We start from the raw sequence: 22,620 nt of genomic DNA, 5'->3' as shown, positions 1-22,620 counted from the left end.
TTCTGTCCACTCGTCTGTCCAAATGCTGGAGTCTGATTCTGTCCACTAGTCTGTCCAAAGGCTGAAGTCTGATTCTGTCCACTTGTCTGTCCAAAGGCTGAAGTCTGACTCTGTCCACTAGTCTGTCCAAAGGCTGAAGTCTGATTTTGTCCACTTGCCTGTCCAAATGTTGAGGTCTGATTCGGTCCACTTGTCTGTCCAAATGCTGGAGTCTGGTTCTGTCCACTCATCTGTCCAAAGGCTGAAGTCTGATTCTGTCCACTCGTCTGTCCAAAGGCTGAAGTCTGGTTCTGTCCACTGGTCTGTCCAAAAACGGCACTCTGATTTTGTCCACTTGCCTGTCCAAATGTTGAGGACTGATTCGGTCCACTTGTCTGTCCAAATGCTGGAGTCTGGTTCTGTCCACTGGTCTGCCCAAAGACTACATTCTGGTTAGGTCCTCTAGTCTGACCAAAAACTGAACTTTGATTCTGTCCAAAAACCGGTTTTGTACCACTCACAAAGCCTGCCCCCGTCGTTCCCAGTGACGGCTGTCCAAACACTGGAACCTGGATCATCGAGGGCTGTCCGAAAATGGAACTGCTCTGAGCTACAGTTTGATTCATCACAGACGGCTGTCCAAAGGCGGATGGCTGAAAAAAGCCCACACTTTGCTGGCCCTGAGAGCTGGAACGCTGCTGACCAAAAGTCTGAAACAGAACAGGCTTAGAGGAGTTGTTCGGGGCTTGAAAAGCTCCCCCGTGTGGACTTCCGAACGGGTTAGGTGGGTTCATGGCGCATGCAATCGATAATGATCTGACATCGATTCAGTCCGCAACAAGAATGTGGGCTAAAAACTCAAAATGCGCCACTAAGCTAACTTTTAGCATCCGCTAACAACACAAACATGGCTAATGTTTCTCCGGAAACTACTTTTTTAATTGTTCATTTATCACACATAAATGAAAATTAAAGAATCTTATGTGGTAAGCAAAGAAATACATACGAAACTCCTTATTTGAATTTCGGAGTTTTCTTTTCTTTTGGCTTTGTTTAAGCAGTAGACATTTTTAAAACGTATTTCCGGTTCCGGTCCGACAAATTCCTCAGTCCCCGATCATCATTTCACTCTGTTCCGTGTCTCAACAGAGTACATAAAGGAGGTTATAAAAAAAAAATAGGCATGTGCCACATTTCTTTAATGGATAAGTTTTTTTTTCCTTTCAATAATTTTAACAATAAACACACGAAGATTGGCCGTATACTACTCTGATAGTGACGTAGCTGAAGTTTGCTTTCAGTTTAGAATAACAAGGAACAGTTTAAAAAAGAAGTTATCTTTTTTATTTTTGACATGGACCGCAATAAATTAGTTCTAGTTGAAGATATTCAAGATTTAGACTTGTCAAATCTGGACTAAATTAACCTGAACTAAATATAAATTATTTTAAACCGTTTTGTGATCTGTGTGAAACCTTTATTTTTATGGATGTTCAACAAAAATAGCATTTTAAGTGTTTTTTAAATGCACTTTTACTACCTTTGGATCAGAAAACTTGTGTCTGAGGCCAAAAAAGTAGTACAACCAAAACCACTTTAACCTCCTAACCGGAAGCTACTATTGCGCAAACTGGCTTCTGAGTGGTGTGTCACCTTGAAATCTCACCGGCCCTGAATGTTTGAAGCTAACTGGCAACTACCAAGCTAGTTGTCATTAGAGGTCGAGTTCACGTCTAGCCATGTCTTGAAATATTGTTTTTAATTTCTCACAGCGGTGTTCTTTTTGTTTATTCTTAAAATGGGAGTAGTAATACGAAATCTTCAAAAGGTGGTACCGCTCCGCCGCTCCAGGCTGCGCAAAGACGTGGACACCCTGAGACACATACTGGGCATCCAGAAATTTGATTTGGGCATCATTTGCGTCGACAACCACAGGATTCAGCAGATTAATCACATATACAGAAAGAAAAACGTCCCTACAGATGTCCTCTCGTTTCCATTCTATGAGGTAAACACAGAAATATGACAAATTAAACCATCTGGTTCTGTAGATGTGCTATTTTATCATGTTTTTTGTGTTGTTGTTTTTTGTGTGTGTGCGTATTTTCAGGACCTGAGACCAGGGAAGCTGCCTTGCCCTCTTCACAGAGATGAGCTGAACCTTGGGGACATTTTTCTAGGGGTTGAGTTTGTGATGAAGCAGTGTCAGGAGGAATCATTAGATCTTCATGGTTCTCTGACTGTGAGTTTATACGAACACAACTTCTTGAAAACAGTATACAGACACCGCTCCTCAGGACAATTAGTGTAACTGAGTCAGGTTTATAGGCCAGGCTTTATGATGTCAACTCCAAAACATTGACTTGATTGTCCTTAAGACACTTTGTAACCAATCAGGCCGTATGTTTAGGGTCCTTGTCCGTTTGGAAAACCCATTTGTGTCCAGGCCTCAACTTTCTGGCTGTCTTGAGATGTTGCTTTAATATTTCCACATAATGCTCCTTTCATGACATGAAGCCATCTATTTTGTGAAGTACACCTGTTTCTCCTGTAGCTTAACACCCCCACACCATAGTGCTGCCGCCCCTGTGCTTCACAGTTGGGATGGTGTTTTTCAGGCTTGCCCTTTTCCTCCAAATGTAACAGTCATGTTGTCCAAGCAGTTCAGTTTGTTTCATCAGACAAGTTTCTAAACATCAAAGTCTTTGTCGCTGTGTGCATTTTCAAACTACAAATTCTTTGTTGATTTGGGAGTGATGGCTTCTTCCTCGCGGAGTTCTCTCAGTCCATGGTGGTCCAGGACTTGTTTCACTGTGAATGACTCTGACCAGCTTCAGCAGCATTTTCACAAGATCCTTAGCCTTTAATTTGTGCACACATTTTCCACCAGAAGACGATCATCTCAAGAACACGGAGCCCGTCTCTTATATGGTTTCCATCGCGTTTATATTTCAGTTTTTCTACCTTGTTAAACTTTGCAAGAAAAATATCAAGGCATTGTTTTGTCTGTTACTTCACTGACATTTTAACTAATGAAACAAAAACATATTTTTCAGCCAAAACTGTAAATGTGTCTTCCAGCTGGTTGGAACTTGGTGACGGTGATGGCAGACGGGGAGGAAATCCTTTTTTGGGGGGCTTGAAATGTACAATCGTGTGTTTGATTGTGCGAGTTTTTGGCGCCCAATTTTATTAAATTTTCCCTAAACTACACCATGATGCCACACAAAGTAGTAGTGGGTGCTTCCAATTCACTTGCATGTTGTTAACTAACCAATCAAAAGCTTACAAAGCCATGACATCACCATCTGGGACATAGTAACCTTACTGAACGTTAACATCTGACTTAGTGGAAAGTAAAGAAACTGTTTGTAAATCATTATTCAGGCCTTTAGCAAATAGAAATCATTTTCGGAATCCTAAACTAACCTAAAATTGCAAAGTTTGGGCTGATTTTTGTCAGTAATAATTAAAAATATATATATATTTTCCACAAAGTATGTAAAAAAAAATAAATTATCGGTCTTTTTTTAACTACAGTAATCAGGTCCAACTTTTTTCCTGCCTCAGGTCGTCACGGCTCACGGCATCTGCCACCTGTTGGGCTACAGGCATGAAACTGATGAGGAATGGACTGAGGTTAGTTTGAAGTTTATATGAAAAAAAAAATCCTTTTTAAAATTTTGTCCCAACTTTTATCACATTTGAAGTGTAATGGAGTGAATTTTTATTTGTCAATGCATTGATTAAACTCAATACTGCTTCTGTAGTGAAAACATTGAAGATCGTCATTCGTTGATCTTAAATCTGCTTTAATTTTAAGTAAGTTGCACGATATTGTCAGCATGGTATCAGCCGATATTAGCCAAAAAGTTAAATATCGGACATTGCATCAAAAACACCAATATAAAAAGCTTCTGATTCAAGTTAATTTTTAATTTAAGAATCTGTCAAGTTTATCTATTAATGCACTACTAATACGCCTTTCACTTGTAAACAGGTTTAGATTTTGTGAAAATTTACAAATTTGCACTGTTCCGAGTGTCATTGTGTTAAATGTCGAGAATAAATTTGACATTAAACATAATCCAAGTTGAAGCGTTACATCGTTTTCAGACCCTTTTTGGCATCTTCATTTGGTCGCAGGCCAAACTGATAAAGACCAGGCAGAATAATGTATTTTAATTCTACAGCAGAGAAAGCTATGTAGTCTCCAAGTAGGTCTAGGGGGAAATATCGGTATTGGTATCGAATATCGGCCAAAAATCTAATATCGTGAATCCCTAATTTCAAATGTTCTCCAAAGCATAGAAGTCCACCTGTACTTAAAACTTCTCGTTCATGTGAACGTGCTCCTAAACAACCGCCGGTGTAATGTTCCTGCAGATGCTGCAGAAGGAGAGCTACATTCTGAGCAGGTACAGCCAACTCACCGGCCGACGCCTGGAGCCGCTCATGAAGAGGGTCAGCCAGGACACGTGACGGCGGCTGGGACGGCTGCACCACCCGTTTTGCACTCTCCCTAAATGTTTTGCTCAAGGATGTGATTTATAATAAACTGTAAAAACACTCGTTGCCATTTTTATTGTCAAGACCTGCTGCAAGACAAGATCCGTTTGTGGATTTAAAACATTAAAAATAAGCTCCAAAAGTTTCTTTCACTTTATTTTTATTAAAATCTGCTATAGGAAGAATCAAGTCGTGTGTGAAGGGTAGAAAAAGCTGTTCACTCTCACGCCATTAAATCCACAGACCCTCACAACAGGCTGTTAAGAAGAGCGCAGGCTGGGAAACAAAAAAAAAAAAGAAGCTCAATACGGGCAAATAAATCAGTAACTTTCACCGACGGGTGCAACAGCACATCGGGCTTCCATGGCGTCGGTTATTAAAAGTGCGCACCTCTTTAATATCCACCTACACAGCCCTCTTACATGAATTTAAATATTTGATGCTAAAATATGAAAATCTGATAAAACAATCTCATGAGGGGAATTACAGACTGATCTTTACAGTGGCGGAAAAATCTGTTTTTTTTTTTCAGTAAATGTCCCGACAGGAGCAGCAAGAACCAAAGGGGTAGATACTGGGAAGAGATGGGAACATGAATTATGTTATATAGTTTTCCTGGTGAGAACGACTTGCATTGTGATTTTTTTTCTTAGGATAATTTAAACAAATTCACCCTCTGCTGCAAATACTATAAAAAAAAAAAAAATCTTGGTTGTATCTATATAGATATATATTTAGGAACATCGGATTTGCACAATAAGGTCCAACAAACAAAAACAACTAAGTTGTGCACCTTTCAAAGTAAAGCTCGTCCACGTATTTATACGTTTTCTTAGGAGGCACAAGGTCAAAACCCAAAAATATGACTAACTGGAACATTTTCCTTCAGACGATGTTAAAATAAAGAAAAAAAAATGCACGCACGAGTCAAATCGAGCACAAAACAATTGGAAGATTAACAACGCACACACAAAACAAACAAAATAATAGATTTGAAGTGTGAACCGTTTGTGCCCCAACCTAAATATTGCACCAAATGTACCTGTTAATACAACGAGCCTGTAGCTCTAAAGTAGCTTTTACTCCAGCGTAATTTCTTTATTTAGATGAGAACTAAAGGGTTCTGCAAACAGGCGATCTGCACAACACCAGCCTGTCTGATGTTATAAATGTGTCTTTTTAAAGAGAAAGTTTGTTGAAAGTCGTAAATAAAGAAAAAATATATTTACAAAACAAAAACTTTATACATCTATATATTTTTTTTTTTTTTTTTTTTTTTTTTTAGTTTTTTTTTTAATCAGGCCTCAGAAACATGGAGGAAAATCTGATTCACTTTGAGTCTTGGTAGTTTACCACCTGCGGAGGTCTGAAGGCTCGTTTAGAGATTTGTAGAAGAAGAAGTGCTTCGAAAAGGCCAAAAACAAAAAGGACAGTAAACGTCAGAACCGACGATCGTCCACAGCTCAGCTTCATCGACCCGGGACCAGAACTGGATCCGAGTGGAGCTCAGAGGGGCTGCAGGACGTTCCTTCCTGCCTCCGAGGTGCTGCTGGATCCAGATTTCTCCATCTCGGACAGCTGCTCAAACACATCTCTGAGGGGACAAACGATCAACTCAGTTGTGTCCAGAATACAAACAGAACCTTTGTCTAATATAACAAGAGTTCTGACGCATGTTTGTATTAAACTATCATCTGTCCCAAAACGTAAAAATAAAGCAGAAATTAACTGCAGTTTTTGTCTGCAGCTGAAAACGATGAAGAGATTTACAACCCCAAATCTAATTATAAAACTGGGGGGCAAAAAGAAAATCTGACTCTTTTTAAAAAAAATTAGTTAATCATGTGGGAAATGGATTTTATTTTTAAAGCTGATCTGTGTCATTACAGCCACTTCAGGTTGACGTGTCTGTTTTGTTTTCATGGCGTTACAACATACAAATCACTCCTAATCAAACTTTTAATGTGTTGCAGGAACTTTAATCCGTCATTTCTGTTATTAAACACTTTAACAGTACAGCCTAAACAAAATGAGCGCCCCCTAGTGGGCTGGTGGTTCTACAAGTTTTAACAAAAGGAAGATTTGATTAGAACTTAAAGAATACACATCAGAAATCATCTCGTGTTGATTCAACTGTTCTCACCGTGCAGCTGAATGTCCAAGTATATTTCTAGAAACATGTTTACCGTATTTTCCGCCGTACACATCGCACAGCCGAATAAGTCGCATCTATTACGCGTCATCGCTGACGACCTGGAAATGTGGGCCGGTGTTGTGCCAAAGATAGATTGGCTGCCAAATGGCAGCCGCGGTATCGTGCGCGGGAGGACTTTAACAAAAATTTAACAAGATTAACACTTAAAAACAATTATTTGTTTGCTCAAAATTACACCAAAGGTGTGTCTCAGTTGAACTTGTCCTTAATAAATGCACTTTGACTGTCAAATCAGCTGCATTTCAAAAATCAACTTGTGGCTGTGGGAGCGCGCAGAGGGAGGACTCGCTGTGCATTTCTTCGAAATTTAACAAGATAACCACCTAAAAACAATTGTTTGTTTGCTCTAAATTACAGCAAAGGTGTCTCAGTTGAACTTGTCCTTAATAAATGCACTTTAATGGTCAAATCGGCTGCATTTCGCCTGGGCGGCGCAGCCGAATGCAGCCGATTTAACGTTTGCTCCAGGAGTTCTGGAGCGAGACAAAGGTGGCTTTTTATGGCAAGCCAAGCGTCTCATTAATAGACATATTTATTAAGTAGACACTTGGCTTGCCATACTACTTGAGCACCCTCTAGCGGCTGAAAACGGTAGCGTTCAATATTTTCCATGTCAGAATCAATGAAATCAGCAGGGCATGCTGATTTATGGAAAAAGGTGCGACTTATTCAGCGAAATGTACGGTAGTTGTAATTATTTATAAGAACACAACTCACTGTGTGTAAACCAGAGGACAGAGACGCTACCACCATGTGACAAAAACACCAAACCGCTCACTTGTGCATGTAGAAGAAGATGTATCCACTGCGGTCGCGGTCTCGCTGCACGGCTGCTTCCTGCGTGCGCGACACGTCCAGGTCGTTGTAGGTCAGCCACGACTGTTTCTTCATGTCGAAGACGTCGCTGATGTAATGACCTGCAAAGACAGAATCTGTTTATGATCATTTCCCCCATCGGCTGTGCAGCAAGGCCCATGGCCATCCGTGGGAGGTTAAGCGTTTGCAGCGACGCAGTGAGAAGACAGAGACGTAGAATCTCTGTTGGTACGAGCGGATCAGCTCACCTGAGGAGGAGCTGCTCCCGATGTGACTGACGACACTGAGGAGTCTGTAAGAGTTGGCCAAGTCTCCGCTCTGTGGATTACAGGACACGTCAGCCGGTCGCTATTTAATCATCAAAATGTTTGAAATAAACGCTGAAATGTTCAAACACAATGAACTGCCTGGTGACGCTCGGGTGCATCAAAATCTGCATTTCCTGACGTTTCCATCTCTACGTCGTTATACAAAGTCACTTTCTGTATGAATAAGGTTTAGCCTTCACAGACTTCTGTGCATCGTGTTTGTGATTTTATATTAAAGCTATTAAAACAACGTTCTTAAGAAATCTTTTTTCATTTGTTTACAGAGACTATTAAGAGCTGGCACAACGAAGTAGACAAATCATTCGTACAACTTTATTCCCATGTGTGAAGTTTTGAGTTGTTTAAATTATTTCAAATTATTTTGTAAGTTGAACAAAAACACGTAGTCATTATTTAATCCTTTCTCTCAGTCCAACTAAAATTAGGTAAAAGAATGAGACGCTTCCTTTTCATAAAACAATATAAGAAAATTTACCATTTTACATTTAATGAAGGCGAGTAACGAAGACAATGACTGAACAGCAGAGGATTTAGACCCTCGGGTGCTACAAAAAAACAACGTGAGGTTCCTCAATTTATTTATTATTTAGCGTCAAAGAAGAAAATCTGTGCATGATGAGTCCACAAACTCTGCAGGAGTTCATCAACAGGAACAAACAACTATTTCATCATCTGCCTTGATCGAACGACGGCGCAGACGTTAAAAGACGACAGGAGGTCGAGTACCTCAGCGTTTCTCCTCAGGCTCTCTGCCTCTGCCTCAGTATACTCCATGTCCAGATGGTCCTCGTTTCCAGAGTCGTCGTCTGAGCACAGCAGCTCCGGCAGCGAGTTGTTGAACTCTGTTGGGGGACGAGAGGAAGCTCTGAGTGCAGGAGCATTTTCACCGAACCAAAAAGTCTGACTGAAGAGTTTATGTTCTAAACAAACGCTCCGGATAAGTCAACTCTGGGAGAACAAATCTACTGATCCAGACTTCTGCCTCTCCTTGTTGACATTTAAACTGATGATCTGTGCAGACGGGAACCATCACACAGCAAAGTTCTGTGCATTTGGCCAAATACATAGCAGGCTCTCAGGGGCCGAAAAGTTTAAAAAGTTTGCAGTTAAATCACTTTTTTCAAACCTTGCAAGCTGAGCTCAGTGGCTCTCTTCAGATCGTCGTCTTCTCTCATCTCCTGGGCTTCCTGCACGAGGGAAGGACGGCAGAGATTTACTTCAAGTTTTTCTCCACTGACACGTTGAAGCCCTTAAAATGTTTTAATTTAATAATTAGCTTCTTCAGTCGTCACGTGGTTCTTACGTGCTCCTGGAGGCTCTGGGCCAGGGCCTGCTGCAGCTCCTGTTCTTCCCTCTCTTGGTCCAGATTGTACTGCTGGACCCAGTCCAGCTCCCCCTGCTGCTGCACACCCTCTGGGGTCTGGTTCTCCTTGTTCTCATCCATGGTCAAGTCCAGGGAATCCAGCACATCTATACAAATCCAAAACATCTCAAGCCTTTAAACTTGGATTTTGTATTTTATTGTGCAAGTTGTTGTTTAGATTTAATTTTGTGGTAAACTATAAATTTAAAAGCTGCTTTTTTTAAGTTAAATAATTAAGTTACTTATACATTTTGGAGAAACAGTTGATTAGATTAACCAAATAATTGAAAAATTAGCTGGACAGATTAATAGATATTAAAAACAGTCAATAGAGCAGGGCTATTCAAATGAACTGCTCCGGGGGCCACAGTTACTGGAAGCCAAGAGCTCAGGGGCCGGGCATCCAGCAGTTATTATCATTAAGTAAATTTGTTTTACGATTTAGAATCTAGTTTTATTTAAAAATGAACCCATTGGTGGGCCGAACTGAGCACGCCCGTGGGCCTGGTTTGGCCCCGGGGCCACCAGTTGAATAGCCCTGAAACAGTGGCAGCCTTTGAGCCTCAGACACCTGTTCATAAAGTTTCTTGATGACGTTACCTGCAGGTTGTTTTTCCGGTTCCTGCAGGTCTGTGTGATTATCCAGGTCCTGGACGTCCGAGTCCCCAAACCCGGTGTCGGGGCTGCTCGTCTGCCTGTCCTCCAGGGGGGGCGACGCAGACAGCCCGGCTTCCCGTCGGCTCATCTCCAACACGGCCGCCAGCATTTCATCATCGTTTATCCCGCCGAACTCGGTTGAATCCACCGTTGCTCCCCTCTGAAAGTGCACCGAACTGTAAGATGACAGACCGAGAAAGGAGGCGGACAGTCCGATGTGCGGGCGCTCACCTCTTCTGGACGGTCGTCGTCGTCAGGCAGACAGCTGCTGAGGCGGCGCTTACGGCTGGCGCTTATCTTCCTGATGGGCTCCTCCTCACAGTCGGAGTCCAACAGGATGGAGCTGCAGCTGGAGTTGGCTGCTCTTCCTCCGGTTCTTCTACAAAAAGTGTTTTACTGATAAAAAATTACTTCATCTACGAGCAGGAAACTAATTTTATTCCAGGAACAAAAAGTTCTGAGCTCTAAAGAACAACTTTGTTTTGTGTACGTTTATTTTTCTCTATGCGGTTGCGAAACTCACCGAAGAGGTGCCGTGGAGGAGTTGATAGACTGTGATGTTTTAGGTGCTTTTGACCTGGGAGAAATAAAATAATGAAAAAATATGTATCTATTTATTAGAGGACTTTATTTATTTTTCAGTTATTTAGATCAAAACTAATGATTTTTTTGGATAAAAAATAAAATCTTTGCACTGCCCGACACTTAGTTCTTTATAGGGACGCACCGATCCACATTTTTTAACTTCCGATCCCGATACCTAAATCTGAATATCAACCGATACGATCCAGTTCAGATATCATGATCATCATTGATTTTATATGAGGCTGTAATAATCTGCTCTCTAGTACAATTTGTACAAATATATGCATGCATGTCCAAAAAGGCAACTTAAGTTAAGCTATTAATGTTGGATAAGTTTTAATGTTAGAATTAAATTCTGCTAACACAAAACATGTTTCTTTTTATTCATAGCTTTAAAGTGGATATTAAAGTGATTCATTTAAGTGATTGTTTAAAAGTTATTTTATATTTTTTTTAAATAAGAGGCAGATATAAGATTTTTCTTCTTTCTGCACTCTTTTCATTCAATGTTTTCTTTTTGATTGTTTTGTTTCTTTTAAATGAATGAATAAATGAATTAAATAAAATTAAATGTTAAATGGCTTTAAACACCTGCCAAGTTCATGGCATAAACCAACAGACATGTTCCTGTTTTTAGTTATTTACATCACTTTATAATGTAGCTGTTTTTGTTTAGTTTATTTTATATATATAATTTTCTTGTAATTTTCAAATCATGTTTTTTATGATTGTTTACTGTTGTACTGATAAATATATCTGGAGGGTAAACTATATCTTGGCTGCAAGTATCAATCTGAGAAATCCTTTGTTTTCTACAACTGATAGTGGTTGATCATTAATTACGATGAAGTTTAACAACTTCTCTGTAAACATTTGAGCTCCGTGGCTTCATCGACGTCTTCTTGTTCAATCCGAAGCAGGCAGCCTGATTCGGTCAGCTGCGCTCGGTCTGTCCCTCCTCAGAGATGGGCAGATTAGACGCAGCTGGCCGGGGTCGAGTTGCCTGTTTCGGGTTGAGCGAGAGTAGCGCCCCGCTGAAGCCACGGAGCTTGAATGTCCAACATAAAACCAACTTTACAGCGGTTTAATGTGGCGCTATGGCTCTGCAGACATTGCACGTTGCTGTCTTGTTTTGTGGTGTTTCTAGTGTAAAATACTTCCACACAGCGGACGTGTTTACATAAAAAGTTGGTTAGCTGTTAGCCACAGTGCTGCTAACTCAGTCCTCACGTTGTAGCTGGCTGCAAACTATGAACTGGATTTCCTGAATGTGAGGCGGGTCTTATTACTCTGGGTTCATGAGACACGCCGCCGTTCAGGAAATCCATTCCATAGTTTGAAGCCAACATGCATCATGGATCTCTGCAGGTTGGATCGTAAAAGTCCGATACGTAAATTATGCTGATATCGGAGGCCGATACCGATACTGGATCGGCCCCATCCCTAGTTCTATATTCATTATTCAAACCTAATGGTTTGTCTTACGTGGAGGTTTGGGTGGTCCAGCCGAGGCTGACGGGGGCTCTGGTGGATTTGGTGCAGTGGGACAGCAGGGTCAGGTATCGGGGGATCAGCACCTGCTGGCCCAGCTTGCTGCTCAGGGACAGCTGAGCGTTAAAGCTGTACCGTTTCAGGTGAAGGATGAGAACTCTGTGGGAGGAAAAATACTTATTCAAAGAACTGTTTTTTTAGAAGCACGAGAACGTTTCGGGTCGGACCAGACAAAGGAAGTCGACAGCATTTTTTAAATTAATTTTTAAATTCTACTGCAAATTCTGGCAATTGTGTTAAACTGGGATTTTTGGTCTTCCCTCGGTCATATTTTATAAGCTTAACGTGTTTGCATTTCATTAACTTGTAATTGAAAAGCCCTGTCCAATGCTAAGTAAAGTCTGACCACTAGGGGGAGATCAACCAGATTTTTTAATGGATTTTAGTGAGTTTTTAAATTTAGCAAGTGTAATGCAGAGGAGCAGCAGCTTTACTCTGAGCTCCCCCTGGATGACGGAGCTCCTCACCCTGTCTCTAAGTCTGAGCCCAGACACCCTACAAAGGAAGCTCATTTCAGCTGCTTGTATCCAGGATCTGGTTCTTTCAGTCCTGATCCAAACCTTATAACCACTGGTGAGGGCTGGAATGTAGACAGATCAGGAAATCCAGAGCTTTGCCTTATGACTCAACTCTTCACCGCAACTGACCGAAGCAACACCCTCATTACTGAAGACAAGGCCCCAATCCATTGATCCTTCTCCCACTCCATCCTACTATCACATGCCCAAATACTCCAAAAACTCCCTTCACATGAGGCAAATCAGCATATCAGTGTTCAAATTTCCTTAATTTCCACTGTCTGGAAAATGTGGATTTTGTTTTCCTCATTCAGAATGATGTCCTGATGCATTCTCCATAATCCAGGTAGAAAACTCTTCATTTGCATTTGATTAGCTGGTTCTGACTGTCAGCAGCAAAGTGGCTGATCCACAAGGAGAATGTTCCATTTATGAGACTGAGCTTGTTACAAGATCTCAGACTGACGAAGTCTTCTGGATAAAAGATGAAACATTCCAAAAAAACAAGAATCAATCCAGAGGACCTAACTTAATATTGTTAAGATTTTTAGAATGATGTAATCAGGAAGACTGTAATCCTTTTTCTGGCACTGAACACGAGAAAATAACTTCTTATTTTTGGAGAGGGAGCACCTTGTGTTGTAAATGAACCTTGAACTTCTAGTGGGATCTTGGGGACATAAATAGGCATCAATATTAGGACTTATAGGTTGTGGGGGCTTAGACCCCCATCATAACCACTTGCAGCTCCGCTTCATTAGAAATGTAAAATAAAACATGCGTTTCTTTTTGAGTTTGTGTTTCATGGTTGCAGGTACCTGGGTAGTTTGCTGAACTTATGTGTAACAGTTGCTGATTTCCCACTGCACTTTTCACAAGAGTATTCAATCTCCTCCATCTGCAAAAAAACATTACATTAAAAAAAATGACAACGGTCATGAAAAGAAAGTCGAATTCTTCCTGAATACTGAAAAAAATATAGTTTTTTTTAGCATAACTGATGCTAAAGACTCACCCTAAAAAACAGATCCAGGGAGTCCTGGATGGAGCGAAGAGGGAGGGTTTTCTTTCTGCGCGGCAGATCGATGGACAAGTCATTGAACTGCTCACGTTTGGTCACCACTTCACCACAGCTGCAACACAACGGAAAATGCACCACTCACTCCAACATCTGCAGAGCCAACAACCTCCCAACTAAACTTCATCGTGTTCGCCTGTTCAACCGTAGGGGCGATGTCACGAGACAGGACGCTGGATCCACGAGAACGAGACAAAATATCAATAATTTAAAAAAAGGGTTTCACCACAAACTCGGCTGACTGACCTCTCTCTAGTCTGATTTCTTTTCTTTTCAGACCTGAAAACGTTTCTTCAACTGTACACAACCCAACACCTCATTAAAGCCACGTGACCTCTGAACCTGAGGGGGTCAAACTCATTTTCACAAAGGGATAAAATTAATAAGCAAATAAATGACCAACTTTTTCACCCCATCCATCCATCCATTATCTTTTACCCGCTTCTTCCATTTTGGGTCACGGGGGTCACCGGTGCCCATGTTCAGCAATCATTGTGCGAGGGGCGGGGTACTTTTCACCCCCTCAAAATTATTTTATTGAAAAAAATAATTCCCATGTCTGAGATTTCTTACATTAAATATTTTATACAGAAATCTGAAATAAACTTGGCATCAACCAAGTGAACTCGACAACACGTCTGTTCAGTTTTATATAAATGTGCCACAGACGCTCTTCGTCTCAGCACGTAGCTGCAGAGAGAAGATGAATTTAACACTGATAGGCTGATGTGCCACAATGTCTGTTTGAATTGCTGCCACACAAAAAGAGTTGAAGCGGTGGGGACATCTTTGGTGATTATTTGTCCAAACAAAATCATGATTTGAAGGTTTTTTTAATTGACTCTTGTGACGTTTTAGTCTCACGTCCCTTCTTAACCATGTCCAGATTCCTAAACGGGTTGAGCTGCTACCATGTGATTGGCTGATTAGCCATTTGTGCCAACAAGCGGTTGAACAGGCGTACCTCAGAGGGTAAATTCAAAGTTAAAATCATTAGCTCGACTGACGGGGCTCACCATTTGCAGGTGATCGTGTGCTGCACCTCAAACTCCATGTTGACCACCACGGGGCAGGTGTAGACGCGGGAGGTGTCGGCTTCGTCGCCGGGTTCTACCTTGACCTCTGGTCCGCTCTCACAAACAATGGAGGATGAAGAGGCGACGGCGGCAGCATCACTGGTCAGGTTCCTGTTCATTTTCTCTACATCATCCTTCAGCTGGTCCAAACACTGACTCAAGAACTCATGAGCATCCTGACAAAACAGGTGGCACGCAGTCAATTAGAATAAATGTAGATTTAAATGTAAAATTATAACCTTCTATATGATTTAATCTCAAACTCGTGCTGCAATGATGAAAACATTTAACAAAATAATAAAAAACTAAATGTCACAATGTGAAAATAATGTTTTTTACAGTACATATTGTAAAAACATTTATTTAAATTCGGTGTGAAAGAAACACCCATCCAAAGACAGAGCTCAACTTAAAATCCAAAAACGTCAACCAAAGACAGAACTAAAAAAAAAAGGAACCGTTTCCTGAATCTCTATCCATGACATGAAGGATCAACAGGGGATCAGGGTTCATGCTCAATAATCCAGGTAAAGAAATCACCTGGACAGTTTCTCAGATTGACGAAGCCCTTCAGATGGAGGGTGAAATGTCTCAACAAAAAAAAAGGAACTGTCCAGATGACCTGGCTGAACATTGTTGGATCAACAGGGGAGCTCTTACGTTCTGCACATTTCCAGAGAACCGCTCAGCTGTGGAGGAGATGGCGTTCTTCACCTTCCTCAACAAGTCCTTTTTAGTCTCCGGACAGCTCACGTCCTTCTTAAGCATAAGGTAGGCAAATCGCCTGCACAGAGTGAGGATAAATTGAACGAGTCATCAATCTTCCCTGAACGTCTCTCTTTTTTATAACATACTTTATAACAGTCTTCTAATAAACACCTGCCATTATTAGCAAATGACGCCCTGAAAAACCTTCAACATGTAAATATGCTGGACCAAACGGCAACTGAGGCTGGGTGCACGTCAGAACCAGTTTCAACATTCCTACAGTACCTGAGCAAGGCGTTGGTGGGCACCTTCTTCCAGGGGATGCTCTGCTTCATGTCACTGGAGAAGGAAGGGAGGCTGAAGAGGGACTGTAGGATTGCATTCATGTAGCAAGTGTTGCCCAGATTAGAAAACCTGGAGTTTGAGGGAAATTACACATTATTTTTGCAATTTTACTTTTTCCTTGAGGTTTATTGTAGTCTCACTGAACACAGTGTTTTAAGCAGCCGTAGGCACATTTGCGATTAATCTGCAGGTGTAAGCTTTAGAAACGAAACGAGGCAGATTTAGTGCCGCTTTTTAACATCATTTATAATCGGCGTGGCCTTTAGGCCCTGAACAGTTGTCATGCAGGAATCAAAAACTCTGCAACTCACAGGAAGAAATTCAGAACCCCCAAAAAAGTTGCAAGACTGAAACCCTCTCACGAATGCCGTTTACTGGCAGCCCTGTGAGAAACCAGCCCAACACAGTTCACTCCACGTACATACTGGCAAATTTTAAACAAAGATCGTGTGCAATACTTTGGCACTCATGGTATGTGTTGGGGATGACTTTCAGCTACTACCACACCTAATTTACAGCCGGCAAATGCATTACAGTCCACTTTTTGTTTATCAGCAGTGGACAATAAATAAAGACATCAGCTAATAGGTGTGTGTGCATCTCTCACCCTTGCAGCGGGGGCTGTGGTTGGGTCAGGGTAGAGGGCCTCTGCTTGTTCCAGCCTCCATAGTCCAGAGATGTTCGAACCTTCTTGAAGGGGGTCGAGTGGTTGGGAAGCACGAGGCTTCTCTTCACTGTGGTGCTCTGAGCAGTGCTGGAAGGCCTAACAGGAGCAACCGCACCATTTGTCAGAGTAAAGCAGCATCTGCTCACCTGTTTTATCAGAACAGTAGCGACTCGGACATTTAGCTCAGCTCAGACTCACCTGTCCAGGAAAGAGTGATTCTGACTGTAGTCTTTAGTTGCAGATCGGCTTCCATAAAACGTCGTGGGTTGAAGAGGAGTCGAGCCCAGTGGAGCTGCAGAAAGCAGGAGAACAAAGCTAAAAGCTCATGACGCTTCTTCCTGACTGCAGGGCTGCTTGATTGTGGAAAAAAATAATTATGGTCAACATTGTAATCACAAATAATAAAAACTAACCAAGTTTAGAAACAGCAATTTATTTTTTTTTTTTTTGCATTTAAACTACAAATTACCTTAAATGTAACTTTCCTCGACACCTCCCTTAAAATAACAGAATATTTATTCACATGCACACGAACAGGTCTGCTATATTTGTCTTTTCCTTACCTTTTGTTACATTGTAAATAACATTCGATAGGAATATTTTAGGCTGAAGTAACGATAAAAGACAGACTCGTTAAAAGTGGAAAATATTAATATGTAATATTTTGACTGAAGTTTTTGGGAAGGTCAAGTGACAATTTTGTCCTCAGGAAACTCAAAGTACATTTTTATGTTAAATCTGACATTGTAGAAAAATAACGTCATCAAAATCAATGTTGCTACCAATCACTGACACATTTTATAATAATAATAATAATAATAATAATAATAATAATAATAATAATAATAATAATAATAATAATAATAAAACTCATTGAAATTTATTTTAGTGTTTGTTTAGTTTCCATTAAAAATGGTGGAGCTTCACGAACATACTGGCCTTTAAAGGATTAAAACCCCAAAAAATATAAATATTATTTGAGACTTGAGGCTTAAGTAATGTTAAAAGACAAAAGTTTTTTTTTTCCAGCAAATTTTGGAAAGCACATTTTTTGCCATCAGGGACAAAAAAATTGTTTTAACACGACCTCCTAAGGGTTAAGATAAATCACTTGATAACTATTTGTTTGCTGTAACATAATGATCCAAAGTAAAGAAAATGAAAGTGACGTTCTAAACTGAAGCGTCGACTCTATTACAAACACGCCGTCGTGTTTTGAGCCCCGGAGGCAGCAGTTCACCTGAGCTCCTGTTCTCCTCAGTCTGCTTCAGTTTCTCTTTACAGCTCAGGAGAAACTTTCTGGATGGGTCAGAAGTGGCTTTGTTGTTGCTAAAAACACAAACGCAATAAATAGAAAAGGAATACAAGAAATACTTCTGAACGAAAGAGTAAAATTAAGAGCTTAGACAGAAAAACAAGTGTTGTCTGCTTGTAGTCTGATAAAATAGTTCAACAACAAAATGTCATCTACTCTGTACTTTGAACTATAGAGTGAGATGTAAATGTATGCAAACTAACACAAACAGAGTCTGCATTCACCTCGAGGAATCGTTTTCTTTGGGGTAATCCTCGGTTAAGTCACTTTCAGAGTTGAGGAGCCTCTTCCTCTTCTCACCTCTGAAACAAACATGTTGACAGATACACGACATAATCAGAGCGAGTACTTTTAGTGCAAACTGGACGCCGTGGATCACTAGAGTCTGAGAAGAAACCCCAGCAAGAATCTCCCACTCGCCTGTTTTCAGACAGTCCAGCACGTGTGGGTGTGGAGGCCGCTCTGCTCGGGCTGCTCAGAGGTTTCCGTGGGGTCGTGTCCTCCCGACCTTCTGCACTCGGTCGCCTTGGCATCGTCTGAAACACGTTGGGGAGTTTTAGTCAAATTATTAAAAAAAGCAACTCTTTATTTCTTGAATATGTTTAAATAAAAAGTGTCCCACTTGTTTTTCCCCCGATGGGCTGTTCTCGTTTTTCATGGAGCGGTTACCGAGCACGCTGAAGTTTGCACTTCCATGGGAGGACTTCAAAACTGAAGAACAAATTGGAGTCATCAGCTTGGACAGGAAACTGGTGGCGTGAACGTTTTTCTACTGTGACACAGTCCGATTGGTAGTTTAACGCTTTAGCCGGCACCTCACTGAGCTGCGACAGGTTGATGAACAGCTTTCACGAGACGGTCTCCAAAATGTCCCTCAGGAGTTCTCAGTTTCCTCAACAGAGTCACAGAAGCTCATAATCTTGTTGCTTGAATTTTGAATACGCTCAAAAATTTCAGTTTTCCATTCATAACAAACTGCTTATATGTTTTTGTTACTGCAGCACAAAACTGAATCATCTCTAATGTCTACCAAAATATCTTCTAAGAAGAACGTGAGGAAAAGGCCGACAGTGCCCGAAGGAGATGGATACTAATCAAATCAGGAACTTTGTGAAGTGTGTGTGAGCAGCTCACTGAAAACAAGCAAAAGGCTGAAGAGAGATTGTGCAAAGCGGAGCCTTTTTCCTTCTTTCATCGTGCCTAATCTGAACACGTCACTGACTTGTGCCTGGGTTTGTGCTTGACATTAGTAAGTATTCAAATGTAGGTACTTGTACTTGTTTGACTACGACTCAATAGTTGCAGAGTTTCAGTTTAGTTTCTGTAACATTAGAGCATTAAAACTGTGTTTTGACACCTGCACATGAGCTCTCCATCCGAGGCTACAGCCCTGAATATCCAGGTCTAAAAGAACCACACAGCTGATTCATTTTAAATATTTTTTAAATTGGCTTAAATTTGCTTTTTTTTTTTTTTTAAGTACTCCAGCAGATTAAATCCTAAAAGCAAGGGCAATTGCTGAGGTGGATGTCACGGCTGCTTAGCTCAATGGTGGCAAACGTATAATTTAGTGGAAGTGCAACAAAAAGTTCAACTAATTATTTTGTAATTTTATGTGTCAGCATCTATAACGGTCACAGCCGGTGTAATGTTTTACCCCACCCCTTAAAAAAAGTCTAAAAGATTTTATGCCATTGAGAAATAGTTTGGTTTAAGACTGTCCAAAAGGGTTCCTTAAGTGTGAAAATGAAAATGGAAAAAAAAAATCGGATTACCTGACTTTCCCTGCTTCAGTTTCTCCAGGTATTCTTTCGTCCTCTGAACCAAAGAGGGGGGCATTTTATCCAACGTGATGACGCTGTTGTCCTTCAGAGTCAACATGATCCGGTTAAGATTCTGAGAGAAGCTTTTCACGTTCTGGTTCAGCTGAGGGGATATAAAAACAATTCAAGATGTTCAAATAAACAATTAGTCAAATATAAAGAGATATGTTTCTACCACTGTCTCCCATTTCAGTAAAAGTCCAATTAATCTTCCATTCAGGCATTGACCTAAACATCAGGAAGAACTTTATGTCTAATTACAGCTGCACGTAAAAAAAGATGTATCACAAAATCTGCATACAAAACATGTCAGTTATTAACATTTTTAAACTGATTCCGATTCATTCATGTCTGCATTTGGCATTTCCTGGGGACGATGTGGCGCAGAAGATGGAGTTAACGTTGATAGCATCATGTTGCGGAGTGTGCACGCAATTCTGTTCAGTTTATTTATATAGCACCAAGTCACAGCAGAAGTTATCTCAGGGCACTGAACAAAAACATTCACATACATTATAAATGGCAATTAGTAACGTTATCTAAGGAAGGAAGACGCAAAGACAGAGATGAGCAGGGCTGTCATTCAAAGTGACAGCCCAGTATGTTGGGACATAATGAATGAAAACACACGAGGAAATATGTGACCACATACACTAGCAAAAAACGAAAGAGGAGAGCTGTTATTTATCACTTCAACAAACTTTCCCTTAAAAACACGTCAAGCGAAGCAAAATGGGAAATTCTATATTCAGGTACAAAAAAAAAATAAAACCATGTTACACCAGTTTAGGTGAAATGTTTCCAAAACACAAATGTATCTCAGTTAAAAGTCTGTCGAACGAACAATAAAGAATCTCTGACTCTGAGACTTGCAAACAAGCAAGGAACTGAAGTTTACAAAAAGTGTTTTTAATTATCATTTAACGGCAGATTTTTAAACATTTTACAAAAGTATTAAATGTATTAAAATCAACTAAAAAAGCTTTTTTTTTTTTTTTGCGTTTTTGTTAAAATCCAAAGAAAAAAATAAAGTGGGATATTATTTAATTATTTTATGCCCACAAATAAAAAATTAAATTTAAAAAAACATGGAATTTATTGATATTTTTTAGGAAAAAATGGTTCTGCAAAGCACTGGCAGTGCAATATGTTGATTTCATTAATTTGCATTTAACACTTTATACAGCAACTTCTTCAAAAACTGACAAAATTAACCCGGCAAACACAAAGAAATGTTGGCTCCTTCGATAACGTTATTAACTGAATTTAAATGTATGTGAATGTTTCTGTACAGTGCCCTGAGACGTCTTCTTTTGTGATGTGGCGCTATATAATTAAACAGAAATGAATTGAAGTATTTTATACTGCAGCCTAGTGCAAAATATTTGGCTTCTTTTAGCTCTGAGGTAATCTTTTCTCATGATTTTGTTTGTAGTGTATGATAACGGATGCATCACTTTACTTTACAATCAAACTGCAGCCCTCTGAAGCAGATCATGAGATACCTAAAGATCCCCACCTCTGATGTAAAAGTTACACCAACTGAGAAGACTACAAACAAACAACTTGTACCTGAAATGTTTTAGAAGCGCCACCACTGTTGAACTTCAGACATAGGTTAACTTTGTTGTCCTTCTCTAAAATCTCAAAAGTTCCTTCTTTCCATTTGGTAGTGCCCAGGTCCATGCTGTTGAAGCGGATCTTGATGGCGCCACCACTGGACACTTTGGGCACTAAGGTTGCCATGGCTTACAATCCTTACTGCACTTGGCAGGCTTGGACTTGCAATCAATCACAAACCTACACAAAATACATTAAAATGTGTGTCAGTACACAAAACATGACCAGATAACAACTTTGAATCAACCATGTTATTTCACCATAAACATCTCGCAAGGTCAAGCGTGAACATTAATGTGTCTGCAGTACATTAAAGCACAAGTCTAGTTCCACTTGATTCGTTTGCATTTTCATCCTAAAATGTCAGATTGTTCTGCATAAATTTAAATTGGTCTTGATCAATAGTTTTCCAGGCTTTCTAAAGGTATTTTAGTTTTTCAAACCAGTCTAAAAACAGAGACATATACTCTTCATGTCAATAAAACTAACTACAACACATGGTGCACTTTAAATAATTAAAAGGTGCATAATGCACAGGATGAGCGAGTAATACGTCCACATAGTGCACAGTTTAGTGCTAGTAAGTTTCAAAAAATATTGATTTCAATCAATGTCCTACAGATGATCTGGCTCATTGGGTCTACTGTATTTTGAAAGTGAGAAGACAGGCACTAAATGAGGTGGTTCAAGTCGTTAAGACAGTACAGTAGCTGTGTCTCAGCCCATTTATGCACAAAAAGCAGATCAGTTTGTACAAATTCTTGCTTAAATTCACAACAAAACACTAGCTTTACGTCAACGTATCAGCACAGCACAAAAAAATACACTCTGAACAGAGGGACCGTTTTCCAAAGACAGGAAACTACAGTACTTTAATTAAATAACGGTTTTGGTATAAGCATAACGCGTTTGTTTGGGAGAACTCAATGTCGACGTGCTTTGGTTTCGTCTAATTTATTTTCGAAGGACAGTCGGTCACAGATGTGTTCCCAAGCAGAAAAGTTGAAGGAAGAACACCAGAGAAACTTAAAATCAGCGATTGGAGCAAATTCGTCTTGTTTTTTTTCTGCAGGGGCTGAATGGAAAGAGGGGGAGGCCGACATTAGCGCACCTGCTAACAGGCTAACAGGAGCTAGCCGAGTGGCTAATTTGCCTGATTGTAAACTGGGGATGAAAACAGAGCCACGGCTTGATCGCGTTGGGAAAGCTCGTTGCCTGTCGGCGGTGCTGGGCTCACCTTAAAGCATGTAGCATGCAGAACTACCTCTCTGGGTGTTCATCCGGGAGCAGAAAGTGGGTTTCACCGGCATTCGTCTCTCTCCGGTGGGTTTGTTGTTGACGCCTCACAGCGACGTGCGATGATGGCGGGAACGTTTTACAGCAATACGAGGTGAGTGCGTTCCGTCCTCATCTCGCGAGATTTGGTCAGTTCTAGGTATAAAGAAAGGAGGGAATGCTGTAATCTC

The 22,620-nt window shown here is 40.5% G+C and overlaps 3 protein-coding genes across 4 annotated transcripts in view; 1 reads left to right on the top strand and 2 right to left on the bottom strand.

Moving 5' to 3' along the window:
• LOC119419800 (minichromosome maintenance complex component 3 associated protein) overlaps positions 1-1,012 on the bottom strand; it is a 20,048-nt gene extending 19,036 nt beyond the window's left edge. Inside the window, exon 1 of the mRNA XM_037687182.1 lies at positions 501-1,012. Coding sequence (XP_037543110.1) covers positions 501-773 — 273 coding nt within the window. The 5' untranslated portion in view covers positions 774-1,012. The remainder of the gene's footprint in view (positions 1-500) is intronic.
• A 601-nt stretch (positions 1,013-1,613) lies between these two features.
• ybey (ybeY metalloendoribonuclease) lies at positions 1,614-4,576 on the top strand. 2 transcript variants are annotated; one of them, XM_037686301.1, is made up of 4 exons: positions 1,614-1,987; positions 2,090-2,221; positions 3,550-3,618; positions 4,366-4,576. In XM_037686301.1, the coding sequence occupies exons 1-4, from the start codon at positions 1,778-1,780 to the stop codon at positions 4,459-4,461; spliced, it is 507 nt and encodes a 168-aa protein (XP_037542229.1). In that variant the 5' UTR covers positions 1,614-1,777; the 3' UTR covers positions 4,462-4,576. The 2 variants fall into 2 exon arrangements, with proteins under 2 accessions (XP_037542229.1, XP_037542231.1); XM_037686303.1 differs by lacking the exon at positions 4,366-4,576 and adding an exon at positions 3,750-3,760.
• Positions 4,577-5,740: 1,164 nt separating this feature from the next.
• usp37 (ubiquitin specific peptidase 37) lies at positions 5,741-22,508 on the bottom strand. The gene is made up of 24 exons (XM_037686300.1): positions 22,392-22,508; positions 21,107-21,334; positions 19,487-19,637; positions 18,334-18,422; positions 18,132-18,247; positions 17,936-18,013; positions 17,637-17,725; positions 16,595-16,688; positions 16,337-16,492; positions 15,670-15,798; positions 15,337-15,460; positions 14,617-14,852; positions 13,538-13,655; positions 13,341-13,420; positions 11,939-12,103; positions 10,392-10,445; positions 10,100-10,247; positions 9,812-10,028; positions 9,152-9,318; positions 8,975-9,035; positions 8,575-8,690; positions 7,768-7,837; positions 7,482-7,620; positions 5,741-6,082 (listed from the first exon to the last, which is right to left on the bottom strand). The coding sequence occupies exons 2-24, from the start codon at positions 21,278-21,280 to the stop codon at positions 5,995-5,997; spliced, it is 2,859 nt and encodes a 952-aa protein (XP_037542228.1). The 5' UTR covers positions 21,281-21,334; positions 22,392-22,508; the 3' UTR covers positions 5,741-5,994.
• Positions 22,509-22,620: the final 112 nt, after the last annotated feature.

This window comes from Nematolebias whitei, chromosome 13 (genome assembly GCF_014905685.2).
Source record: "Nematolebias whitei isolate Nwh7 chromosome 13, NemWhi1, whole genome shotgun sequence".
NCBI lineage: Eukaryota > Metazoa > Chordata > Actinopteri > Cyprinodontiformes > Rivulidae > Nematolebias > Nematolebias whitei.
This window is presented reverse-complemented; position numbering and strand designations above follow the sequence as displayed.

Coding starts and splice junctions, on each gene's coding strand:
- ybey (XM_037686301.1), top strand. CDS start 1,778: ATGGGAGTAGTAATACGAAATCTTCAAAAGGTGGTACCGCTCCGCCGC. Junction 1,988..2,089: donor TCTCGTTTCCATTCTATGAG/GTAAACACAGAA, acceptor GCGTATTTTCAG/GACCTGAGACCAGGGAAGCT. Junction 3,619..4,365: donor CTGATGAGGAATGGACTGAG/GTTAGTTTGAAG, acceptor ATGTTCCTGCAG/ATGCTGCAGAAGGAGAGCTA.
- usp37 (XM_037686300.1), bottom strand. CDS start 21,280: ATGGCAACCTTAGTGCCCAAAGTGTCCAGTGGTGGCGCCATCAAGATC. Junction 18,423..19,486: donor ACTGAAGCAGGGAAAGTCAG/GTAATCCGATTT, acceptor TTTGTTCTTCAG/TTTTGAAGTCCTCCCATGGA. Junction 14,853..15,336: donor TCTCTGGAAATGTGCAGAAC/GTAAGAGCTCCC, acceptor CTGTTTTGTCAG/GATGCTCATGAGTTCTTGAG.